General features: G+C 48.1%; 1 protein-coding gene across 4 annotated transcripts in view; it reads right to left on the bottom strand.

The window, feature by feature from the left end:
- The window catches only part of LCT (lactase), a 58,158-nt gene that overhangs the window by 27,332 nt on the left and 18,442 nt on the right, over positions 1-12,384 (bottom strand). For all 4 annotated transcript variants that reach the window (XR_004246485.2, XM_058434408.1, XM_032145557.2 and 1 more), the window contains 3 exons: positions 9,641-9,743; positions 7,764-7,842; positions 3,102-3,822 (listed from right to left, as the gene is read on the bottom strand). Coding sequence is in view for 3 of the 4 variants with exons in the window: in XM_058434408.1 (XP_058290391.1) it covers positions 3,102-3,822; positions 7,764-7,842; positions 9,641-9,743 (903 nt within the window). In the remaining variant the exon portion in view is untranslated. The remainder of the gene's footprint in view (positions 1-3,101; positions 3,823-7,763; positions 7,843-9,640; positions 9,744-12,384) is intronic.

The raw sequence follows: 12,384 nt of genomic DNA, 5'->3' as shown, positions 1-12,384 counted from the left end.
GGCTGAGGCAGGAGAATGGCGTGAACCCAGGAGGCGGAGCTTGCAGTGAGCCGAGATTGCGCCACTGCACTCCAGCCTGAGCGACAGAGCGAGACTCCGTCTCAAAAAAAAAGACAAAAAACAAAAAACAAAAACAGTCATTGCGACCGCTTAATAATAGGCAAAAGGGCTAATGACATGATATCAAGTAAACAGTGAGCAACAATCTGAGGTGCCCTGTGACAACATCATAAATGCAAAGGAGCCAAGACTGGAAGGAAATACTCTAAAATAATAAAAGTCATTTTTTTCTTTTTTTTTTTTTAAACGGAGTCTCACTCTGTCACACAGGCTGGAGTGCAGTGGTGCAATCTCGGCTCACTGCAACCTCCGCCTCCCAAGTTCAAGCGATTCTCCTGCCTCAGCCTCCCTAGTGGCTGGGACTACAGGTGCCTGCCACTATTCCATGTTAATTTTTGTATTTTTAGTAGAGACGGGGTTTCACTATGTTGGCCAGGCTGGTCTCGAACCCCTGATCTCGTGATCCGCCCGCCTCGGCCTCCCAAAGTGCTGAGATTACAGGTGTGAGCCACCACGCCCGGCCCAAGACATTTTTTTCTTTAAATTTTTTCCTTAATAGCTGCTATGAACTAAATTAGGTCCCCCATCAAAATTCATATGTTGAAGCCCTAATCCCCAATGTGATAGTATTTCGAGATGGGGCCTTCGAGGGGTGATTAGGTTTAGAGGAGGTCATGAGGGTGGGACTCTCATGGTGGTGGTATTAGTGTCCTTATAAGAAGAGATACCAGTGAGTTCTTCCAACCACCCCCATATGAGGACAGCAAGAAGGTGGCTGCCTGCAGGCCAGGAAGAGAGCCCTCACCAGAACCCAACCATGCTGGTCCCTTGATCTTGGACTTCCCCAGCTCCAGAATGGTGGGAAGTAAATATCTGTTGTTTAAACCACCAGTCTATGGTGTTTTGTTATCGCAGCTCAAGCTCACTAAGACAATGGTATTCTAACATTCAACTAATAAATAAAGGGAAGAATTGAAGGAGAAGAGTGAAGGGGACTTTCTCATCAAAGTCTCTGTAAAGATATCTCAGATATCCACAGTTCAAAGGGGAAGAAAAGCCTAAGAAGAAAAGGTCTAGATAAGTTTTACAACAAGGAGTGAAACAGAAGATTTCAAACCTTCCATTTTCAGGAGGCAGGTGGTGGAATGACTCCATATGTGCAGTCACTTGCTGTTCAAGAGCTGAATGGAAGCTCTGACTTATGTCCTACAATGTTTGACATTTCATTGAGTCATTTATTCATGATGTTCCAGCTCACCCTAGTAATGATCTTTTTGAAGAGTTCTGTAATTTTGCTATGTGTGTTAGTGTCATCTTCCCCAAAAGGCTATAACATGTCCAGGGCATGGCTGTCACCCCTCTTTAACACCTACCATGGGGCACAGGAAATAGTCTTTTTTTTTTTTTTTGAGATGAAAGTCTTGCTTTGTCACCCAGGCTGCCCAGGCTGGAGTGCAGTGGCATGATCTCGGCTCACTACAACCTCCACCTCCCAGGATCAAGTGATTCTCCTGCCTCAGCCTCCCAAGTAGATGGGATTACAGGCGCCCACCAACACACCTGGCTAATTTTTGTATTTTAGTAGAGATGGGGTTTCGCCATGTTGGCCAGGCTGGTCTCGAACTCCTGACCTCAGGTGATCTGCCTGCCTTGGCCTCCCAAAGTGCTGAGATTACAGGCGTGAACCACCGCGCCTGGCCGGAAATACTCATTTTTAAGAACAGAACCCAAACAGTGACAGGGAAAAGGCAGACTAACACGTCCATCCTGAAGAACGCTGTCAGAGAAAGCTGGTGGGTTTTCTGGGAGATTCTGAAGAAAAAGGGAAATAATGGAAAAGACCTATAACCATTTAAAATTTTGTGCCCAGTGTATACATCTCCTTCTTGAAACGATGCCCTGACTGGCGTCTGGAAAGCCAATGCCTCCTTGCCTCTTCCCTCTGCGTCTCCTCAGCTCTCAGCGAGCATATTGAGGAGTAAAGCATGGGTCCTTGGCCCACACCGGTCAGTTGTCACAGCTCCCCCGGCCAGGACCCAGCAATGGGTTCAGGGTGGGTATGCGACCCACTGAGAGATCATGAGACACAGGGACACTTCTGTTGGGAAGGACAGAAAAGAGCCGAGCTTTTTTCCCTACTGGTCATGAAATAATAGAAACAGGGCTGCTGCCATCTGGCTGCAAAGTAGCCTAAGAATAAAGCCAATGAGGAACAAGAGAGGGAGAACTGGGTCCAGGTGGCATCGCTTGTGCTCTGATCAAATTCCACCCTGATCAGGCCAAATGAAGAATTTTCAGCCTCCTGAATGTGTAAATTCTCTCCTTGCTTAAGTCACTTTGGGTTGAGTTTTCTGTCACTTGTCACTACGTGACATGAGGAACTTGGAGTCAAGAAGACTCGGGCTCAAATCCTGACTTCCACCTGGTGACTCACTAGCAATGTCATCATGACCACATTGTCTATCCTGTCTGAGCCTCACTCATTCATCAGTGCTATTCTGAGGATGTAATAACTATTATACTTTAAAAGTACCAGTAGAGTGTCTGGACAAAAGAAGGTGATCAACGATTTTTTTTTTTTTTTTGAGACAGGGTCTTGCTCTGTTGACCAGGCTGGAGGTAGCGGCAAAATCTTGGCTCACTGCAGCCTCTGCATACCAGGCTCAAGCGATCCTCCCACCTCAGTCTCCTGGGTAGGTGGGATCACAGGCGTGCACCACTATGCCCAGCTAATTTTTATATTTTTTTTTGCAGAGACAAGATTTTGCCATGTTGCCCAGTCTGGTCTCAAACTCCTGGACTCAAGCAATCTGCCTGCCTTGGCCTCCCACAGTGATGAGATTACTGGCATGAGCCACTGCACCTGGCCAAGTGATTAATAATTTAATTAACAATTTAGGGTTCCTTCCCTCCCCCTGATTTCCTTTAAAGAAAGAACAAAAAGTAAAGGCTTGCTGATAGAAGAAAACAGAGAAAATGACTTTCTTCCAGCCAATGTCCTTTCTCCTCCAATTAGTAGCAGCTGCAGGGATGGGAAGTACCTTAAAAGAGGCCACTCCTGGGTCAGAGATGCTGGGAGGGTGCTGGCCAGTGCCATAGCCCGCGTAGCTCATCACCCATGGCTCATGGAAGGTCACCCACAGCTTCACACGGTCCCCAAACGTGGAGAAGCAGAAGGCCGCATAGTCCAGGAAGGCATCCACCACACTCTCATTCTGCCATCCGCCGTGATCCTGCAGGGCCTGAGGCAGGTCCCAGTGGAACAGCGTGGCCATGGGCTCGATGCCCGCATCCCGCAGCCTGTCAATCAGCTTGTTGTAGTAGGCAACGCCTGGGAGGCTGGGGCTGCTCCCGTGCCCCGTGGGGAAGATCCGGGACCAGGAGATGGAGAACTTGTACACCTGAGCCCGGAGGCCGCGAAGCAGGGCGACGTCAGAGGCTACCTTGTGGTAGCTGTCACTGGCCACCTCCGGCGTCGCTTGGCCCTCAGTGGTGTTCAGGGGCCTGTGTGGATCCCAGATGCTCGCCCCTCTCCCGCCCTCGGCCCAGCCTCCTTCCACGTTAAAGGCTCCTGTGGAGGCACCCCAGAGGAAGCCTTCGGGGAAAGTGTCCTGCAGGAAGGCATCCCTTTCCACCCTGGACTGATTGGCAAATGCTTCCCAGACTCTCTGATAGGCAGAGGCAGGAGAGGAGCCTGTGGTCTCGTGGTCCTGCTGCTGGTCAGGCTGAAGGGCCAGGCTGTCAGTCAGAGAACAAGACATGCTGCGGGATTGAAAGGACATAATAATGAATGACTCTGTCAGTTACAAATGCCCCCTACGGATGACTACTGTGTTTAATCAGAAAAGATTCCAGAAACACTGAGTCAAAAGTCATATCTGCAAAGCCATGGGCAGGAAGTAACTGGCAGATGGGAAAATTATTATTATTACCCCTTCTGAGGTGAGTGATTCTTGCTCTTTCATGGTTAAAATGCTACTGTTCTCTGTATTAGATTGCCCTTGAATATTGCCTTTAGTGTTACTACCATACTTTATTCTTCTTATAATTCATTATTTGTAAAACATAGCTAATAATAACAATGACTCCAATTTATTGAGCCTTGATTCTGCACTGGCCACTGTGATAAGAATGGATGTGTATTATCTCATTTAATTTTCCCAACAAATTTATGAGATGGGTACTACAATGATTTATCCTCATCCTACATAGGAGGAAACTGAGACTTTAAGAAACGGGGGCCAGGCGCAGTGGCTCACACCTGTAATCCCAGCACTTTGGGAGGCCGAGGCAGGTGGATCACGAGGTCAGAAGTTCAAGACCAGCCTGACCAACATGGGGAAACCCCATCTCTACTAAAAATACAAAATTAGCCAGGCGTGGTGGTGGGGGCCTGTAATCCCAGCTACTCAGGAGGCTGAGGCAGGAGAATCACTTGAACCCGGGAGGCAGAGGTTGCAGTGAGCTGAGATCACGCCATTGCACTCCAGCCTGGGCAACAAGAGTGAAACTCAGTCTAAAAAAAAAAAAAAAAAAAGGAAAACTTCCTGACTTCAGGGAGCCAGCAGCTATTTATCAGCTGGTACTGAAGTACACTGATGTGGACCAGTTGAATATCAGTCCTGGCTACTGCCTCCTTTCTTCATGCTGCTTGGATTTCAGACATAATGGCAGGAGCTCAAGCATCCATCCTGGACCATGAGGTAGAAACCTTGTTAAAGGTGACAAAGCAACAACAAAGGAGCCTGGATTCCTGGTGATTATGAGTAACTTCTCCTTGCACACAGCTTGCAGGTGGTGGAGCAGATTCTGTGCTTTTAACCTCATATACATACATGTTTATGTGCATGTATATGTGTGTACATATGTATATGCATATGAAATGAAAGCACATAAAAGTGCATGCTGCATTTATACAAAATGTGGTCTGATATTTTCTATTTTATTCTAGTCCACTTTCGTCCCTCCCACTCTCCTTTCCTCTTTTTTCTTTCTTTTTTTTTCAATTGTGATCGCCAACTTCTAAATTGATTTCACAGTCAATGAGTCATGTCATGCAGGCAGGAAAGCATGCATGCTGCAAATTACAGCCAGCAGAGGGCGGCCTTGAGGAGTGTGGCATATGCCTGGGGAAAACGACGTGGAGTACAAGAGCATCTCCCTGTCACACAGCCATCGGGTGGAGAGCCGATGGCGCCTATACCAGGCTGGCCCACAGCACAGAACTGGGAGAAGTGACAGGACACTGCACAGGGATCTTCCTCTCAAAGAGCGAAGCCTGGGGCCAGGTCACCCTGCAGGAGGCATCTTCCAAACCCAAGCACCTTCTGTTTCACTCAGCATCAACTCCCTGACATTTGCTAGATCGGGGGAAAGGGAAATGATCTTCTCCTTTGTAGATGATCCCAACACATGTGCGACTGTGGAGCGCAGCCAGGGATGCGGCGCCACCCCTCGGTGCTCAGCCTCTGCGCATCCACGGTGCCCATAAACACAGCCTCCGCTGCTTGGAACCTTGCTCTTACCCAGCCCTCCTGGCCCTGACTCTGTCCTCCTGGATTGCATGAAAAGAGTTTTGAGGAAACAAATAAACTGCCCTGGGATGAAACAGAACTTGCTATACAGGCTTGGAGCTGGGAACCCTGGGTTTGCCGGCCATGGAGAGGGATTTAGCACATGATGGCGCCTCAGGCTCCACACCCAGGGCTCCTAAGTTCTCCCTTTTTTAGGGTACAGTGCTGTGTGTCTCCTGCCACACTCATGTGAGAGTTGTTCAGGGGCCTGTCTCCCCTATAAGGTCTAAAATTCTGAAAGAGAAAACTATGTTAGTCCTTTCTGAATCACTCCCCACTTACCGCCCCTGCATTCAGCGGGTTCTCCAACCACATCCTCCTGAGTAGGGGCCCCTGGCTGTCCGTTTAATGTAAGCCCGTGTTGGCCCTTCCCTTCAGGCAAAGCACCACCAAGTGCTGAGAGGACCTCCGAGCTGGGGTCACTTGTAATCACTGGCTTCTCGGGGAACCCATTTTATTATGGCTTCTTGAGTTTTCTTTCCTGAAGCCACAGCCAGTCCTTCTTGGCTGACTCCAAGTGTGGTCAGGGAGCAGTGGTAACCCATGTCTGTCTATTGCAAATCTGTACTGCCACACAAAGCCTGAGGTACAGCTGCTGCTGTGGGTCTGTTGATCTGAACTGCTGATTTGAGGTGGATTGAGAGGATGGAACAATAGAAGGAGGATATGGCTCAGGACAGTCAAGTACTGGAAGAGGAAAGGTACAAAGAGGTGTTGGCACTGAATGACCCTGAACAGGGCTGCACTGGAAATATCAGATGTGAGTGACAAAGAGAACTCTAGCTGAAGGTCTGGAAGTCAATTATTGTCTCCAGCTTTTGTCCCACCCTAAGGGATGGTGCATGAACTTCATGCATGTAATATCCCTCCAGGAGTGCTGAGGTTCTGGGCAATTCCCAGTACTGGCTACCTGCCATTCTTTTCTCGCTCACTCAAAAGCATATTGAGATATGCGTGCATGAAAGCAATGTAATTATGGGCACAATCTCAAAATCTGCTCTAATTTTTTTTTTTTTTTTGAGATGGAGTCTCGCTTTGTCACCCAGGCTAGAGTGCAATGGCGCGATCTCGGCTCACTGCAAGCTCTGCCTCCAGGGTTCACGCCAATGAATCTCCTGCCTCAGCCTCCCAAGTAGCTGGGACTACAGGCACTTGCCACCATGCCTGGCTAATTTTTTTGTATTTCTAGTAGAGACGGGGTTTCACTGTGTTAGCCAGGATGGTCTCGATCTCCTGACCTCATGATCTACCTGCCGCCTCAGCCTCCCAAAGTGCTGGGATTACAGGCATGAGCCACCGTGCCCGGCAATCTGCTCTAATTTTTTAAAGCGTATCATTTGCAAACTTTGGCACTTGAGTCACTCAGTAAGATATTATTTACAACCCCACCATAGATTCAAATCTCTGTCCCTAGAATGTTGTCGAGTGAGGCATCTGGCTTGCGCAACAGCTGGCTTTCCTGTCTACGCTGTCTCCTTCCGGGGAGGATGTTTCACCCTTCATATTGAGGAAATGGGCACAGAGAACCCATTACTTATCATGTAACTTCAGCGGGATGGTCAGATCTATCTTCAACCTGGCCACTCTTCCACAAGCTCACACTGTCTCCAACAAGATCTTAAACTAGAAGGCAGGAGTTCAAATCCTAGCTGGTGCAGTGGCACAATCTCGGCTCACAGCAGCTTCTGCCTCCTGGGCTCAAGTGATCCTCCGACCTCAGTCTCCCAAGTAGCTGGGACCATAGGCATGCACCATTATGCCTGGCTAATTTTTGTAATTTTTTGTAGAGACAGAGTTTCATCATGTTGCCCAGCCCAGTCTTGAACTCCTGGACTCAAGCAATCTTCCCACCTTTGCCTACCAGAGTGCTGGTATTACAGGTGTGAGCCATCATGCTAGTTGCGCACAGTTGGGTGAACTGACAGATAAGAAAGCAGAACCTCATGAGTCCCACTCAGTAAGAGACTCCCTGCTTTCTTTCTGAGTCTTTGTTTCTCATCAATTGAATGGCAATAATAAACTTGGTGGCCCAAGAGTTGATGACAACAGTCCTATAAGATTATACATGTAAAAGAAACAGTATTCTACAAATATCAGTTATTGATAGTTCAATAGGCAACCTGACGTTACCTTTTCTTGGAACTTGATGAACAACTCAGAAACTCATTAATATCAAACCCAATGGTGAGCACTTGGTCTTTATTTATGGCTGTAAGAGAAGAAATTAAATTAACTCTATGTAAATGCCAACTAAGAACATGCAAGTCTGAAATCAACAGTTTTCCTCGCTCATACAACACATCCAAACTCCAAGCAGTGGTTCCAAGTCCCTTTGGAAAATACCATGGGCTAAGGACTTTAAAAGCTTAGAAGTGAATTCTATTTACTTATTGCTTAAAAGTGGTTCTCAAACTTCAATGTCAATCAAAATCATCTGTAGAGCTTGTTAATACACAGGTTGCTGGTCCCACCCTGAGAGTGTCTGGGGCAGTAGGTCTCAAGTAGGGCTCAAGAATATGCATTTCTAATGAGCTCCCAGGTGACGCTAATGTTGATGCTGCTGGTCTGGGGACCATAACTTTGGGAACAATTGATTTAGAAGAACTCAAAGATCAGAAAGGAGTGGAATATTTTTTAAATTGTGGTAAAATATGCATAAACAGAAAAGGTACAATTTTAACCACTTAGAGAGAGGTGGGATCTAAGAACAGAAATTGTTATGCCGTCAAAGGTGAGTTCAGATAAGCATTATTAAATGGTATCTATGGATGAACTTCAGGGGCCCTGTGGAGCCAACCCAATGCTGGGAGGGGCTCCAGGTGTGCTATAGTTTGGATGTGGTTTGTCCCTACCAAAACTCATGTTGAAATTTAATTGCCAATGTAACATTGTTGAGAGGTTATGGGACTTTTAAGAGGCATTTGGGTCATGAGGGATCCGCCCTCATGAAGGGGATTAGTGCAGTCTCCAGGGAGAGTGAGTTCCCATTCTAGTGGGACTGGATTAGTTACCATGACAGTGGTTGTTATAAAGTGAGGCTGCTACTGGTGTTTCATCTATTTGCAGGCACTTCCTTCCCCTTCCACTTCTCTGCCAGGTTAGGATGCAGCATGAAGCCCTCACCAGAAGCTGACCAGATGTGGCTGGCTGATCTTGAACTTCCCAGTCCCCAGAACCATGAGCTAAATAAACCCTTTTTCTTTATAAATTACGCAGTCTAGAGTATTCTATTATAGCAACATACGACAGACTAAGACACAGTGGTAGAAAGAACACTACTGACTTCTCCCGTACTCTGGCCTATGGACAAGAGTGACAGACCTGAATATCAGGGCCCTCAGGCACATTCCCCTCTGCCTCTTCCTCCCTTCTTGCAGAGTCTCCAGTGACTGCCAGCCTCAATGCTGTCATAGACCCCACCTTTCCCCTGACTTGATTGGACCAGGAGCAGCCTCCTGATCCATGGCTAACAATCAGATTCACTTTCAAGAATTTGAACTAAGAGACACTAGGAAGATGGCCCTTGAGCTGTGAGTCCTACACTTGAAAGTTCTTAGCATCTTGGTCAGGTACCCACCAGGGCCATGTGCAAACTGAGATAATGGGGACACAGAACAAGGGTAAGTAGAGAGGGCTGGCTGGAGAGAGAGGGGCACAGAAAAGCCCTGCCAAGAGGAGCAGAGATGAGAGACCTTGTAGGGAGAGGTAATAAAAGGAGGCAAAGATGAGTTTCCATGCTTACAACTCACAGCTGAGGCCTAACTATCTTTTTTCCATAAGAGGCATCCTTGTGTAGAACCTCTCCCCTTTCTTGGGTCAACGGGGGATGGCTGCAAGGGACCATCAGTAGGAAGGCATAGTACACTAACTCAATCTGGGGTAGGCTTTTAGACTAGCCTTCCTCCATGCTCCTCCTCCCATTGGAACCCCGGACTTTTAAGACTGCTACCCAGCACACCAGTGCACCAAATGTCACTCAAAACCTCTTCAGCCATGGCCCCACTCACCTTCAAAAAGGCTGAAAAGCAGCCTGGCTGGGTTCTTCATGGTGGAGGGGCAGTCCGGGAGTTTTAGGTTGAAGATGAAAACTTTCACTTTTGGCTCAATGGTCTGAAAAAGAGAAGGACCAGCAAGTGAACTGAAGCCTCCTGGAAAGCATCTTGATAACAGGGACAGAGTTTCAAGATGAGAAACTGTGGCACTTACTCTGGCTTTGGAAATGACCTTTAACTATCTCAGTTAATTAAAGGAGCCGACTCTAGACTCTGAAGGAGAAAGATCTACCATTTTCAATAACATAGTCTACCCTACCCACCAACCCCTACCTTCACCTCTTCCTTCATCTCAGGCTTACAGGGCACCTCTTAGAGCCAGGCACGGTGTTAGGATCAGGAACAAGGCCACTGCTCACATCCAGAGCCTGTGCTACTTAAGAAGCTTAGTTAAGAGGCCACCATTGCCATATCTATGGATGTCTGGGATTTGCTTCAAAATAATCCAGTTTGGTTAGCTGTGTGTGGTGGTGCATGCCTGTAGTTCCAGCTACTTGGGAGGCTAAGCCAGGAGGATCGCTTGAGCCCAGGAGTTTAAGGCTGCAGTGAGCTATGATTGCACCACTGCACTCCAGCCTGGGTGACAGAGCAAGATCCTGTCTCTAAAAAAATTTTTTTTAATTAAAAATCTAGTTTGGGAGATAAAAGTTATAGGTTAGGTAAAGATTAGCTATGAGCCAGTAATAGCTCTTGCAGCTGGAGATGGCTTCATAGGGGTTCATCATACTTTCTACCTTTGGATGTTAGAAATTTTCCAAAACAAAAAGTTACAGCAGCCCAGCGGGTGTGGTGGCTCACGCCTGTAATCCCAGCACTTTGGGAAACCGAGGCAGGCAGATCACCTGAGGTCAGGAGTTCGAGACCAGCCTGACCAACATGGCAAAACCCTATCTCTATTAAAAATACAAAAATTAGCTGGGCTTGGTGGTGCATGCCTGTAATATTAGCTACTTAGGAGGCTGAGACAGGAGAATCGCTTGAACTCAGGAGACAGAGGTTGCAGTGAACCGCTACACTTCAACCTAGGCAACAAGAGCCAGGCTCCATCTCAAAAAAAAAAAAAAAGTTATATTAGCTGTCATCATTAAAATGGAAGCCAATGTAATTTCCTCTCCTTATTTCTAGCCAGTATAAAGGAAAACGTCTCAGGGCTGATATGCTGTTTGACTTCATTTTAAATTACCTTTTTTGCGGGGGTTGGAGTTTGGTCATTTTACTCACAGTAACTTTTTCCTCCTCTGAGCAACTAAAAGCTACCAAAAGATACCAACAGTAACCACTTTAAAAGGAGCCAGGCATAGTCTTTACTTTCTCATAGCCACCTATGACTTTCTTTACAGATGGGGAGTCAGAAGCTCGAGAGGCCGAGCGGGTTGCCCATGACTGCGCAGTTAGTGGAGCTGTGACTCCACACAGTCCTCATCCCTCCCTGTGCTGGGGGTCAATGCAGTGGGGACAAATGACCCAGGGTGGCGTGCTTAGGGAAGCAAGGGTTTTTTCTCCTTCCTGAAAGACAGATATGCCATGAGGCAGCCGGTGATGTCCCAGGGCTGGAGAGCTAGAGGAGCCTCGGTGGCCCCCAGGCTGCCTTCTGCCAAGCGGAGAACTCCCTGGGAGCACAGCTTTTTCTGATAAGTGGATGCAGGACCTCCTCGTGTGCCTCCTGCAGAACCGAGAACCCAAGGGTGTGCCGCAGCTCTTCATTGCTGGGCTGGAGGCTGTTCTCAGGCCCTCAGACAGCTGTGTGCCGTTGGGGAGTGGCCGCTGAGGGCCCCTGTGGCTCAGAGAGGGCTGTGCAGGTGCTCTGGGGAGAGGGTGGGAATGGGAGCAGGTGCCTGCTCCTCCCTGCCCTGCTTTTGCCCTCTTCCCTCACAGCCCACAGGAAGAGGCCCCTTCAAGGGGAGGGTGGGGTTCCAGGATACGGAGGGAGGGGACACTGGGAAGGTGGGCAGTGCGATTCAGGCTCCTGTGGACACAACTCAGCCCCTGTCCTCAGGGCAGGCTTAGCTGTTCCTCCTGTCCTGGGTGTGGTAACTGTGCATGGGAAATGCTACCAGGCATGAGACACAATCCCAGGAACAGTGTCCTCTCCAGCTCAAGGGTTGTCAGCTGTCATTTCCGCATCTTTGAGGCTGCCTCTGAGGGGACAACCCTACCCAAGGAAGTAAAAGGAATAGATAACCATTGCAGAGCATTTATAAACGGCTGCTAAGTTTGTCCAGGGAGAGTTTTACTATTTGGCTGGCCAGCTACAGACTGAAGTTTCAGTGCTTTACCCAGACACTGGTAGAAGTGTCTTGAAAACGTGGTAGCCAGGTGCAGTGGCTCATGCCTGTAATCTCAGCACTTTAGGAGGTCAAGGGGGGCGGTGAATCACTTGAGGCCAGGAGTTCGAGACCAGCCTAGCCAACATGGTGAAACACCGTCTCTGCTAAAAAAAAAAAAAAAAAAAAGCCAGGCATGGTGGCGGGCACCTGTAGTCCAAGCTACTTGGGAGGCTAAGGCAGGAGAATTGCTTGAACCCCGGAGGTGCAGGTTGAAGTGAGCCCAGATCATGCCACGGGGCACTCCGGCCTGGGTGACAGAGCGAGACTCTATCTTAAAAAAAGTGTTGTGATGGAAAAAGGGAAGAGACTGAAAATCACATCCTCAAGTACCAGCCATGCAGTGCCTCTGCTGACTGCCTGTCAGAGGCTCGC

The sequence above is a fragment of the Hylobates moloch genome, unplaced genomic scaffold (genome assembly GCF_009828535.3).
Source record: "Hylobates moloch isolate HMO894 unplaced genomic scaffold, HMol_V3 SCAFFOLD_24, whole genome shotgun sequence".
Classification (NCBI taxonomy): Eukaryota; Metazoa; Chordata; class Mammalia; order Primates; family Hylobatidae; genus Hylobates; species Hylobates moloch.
The sequence above is the reverse complement of the archived record's forward strand: the minus strand, read 5'-3'. Positions and strand labels throughout refer to the sequence as shown.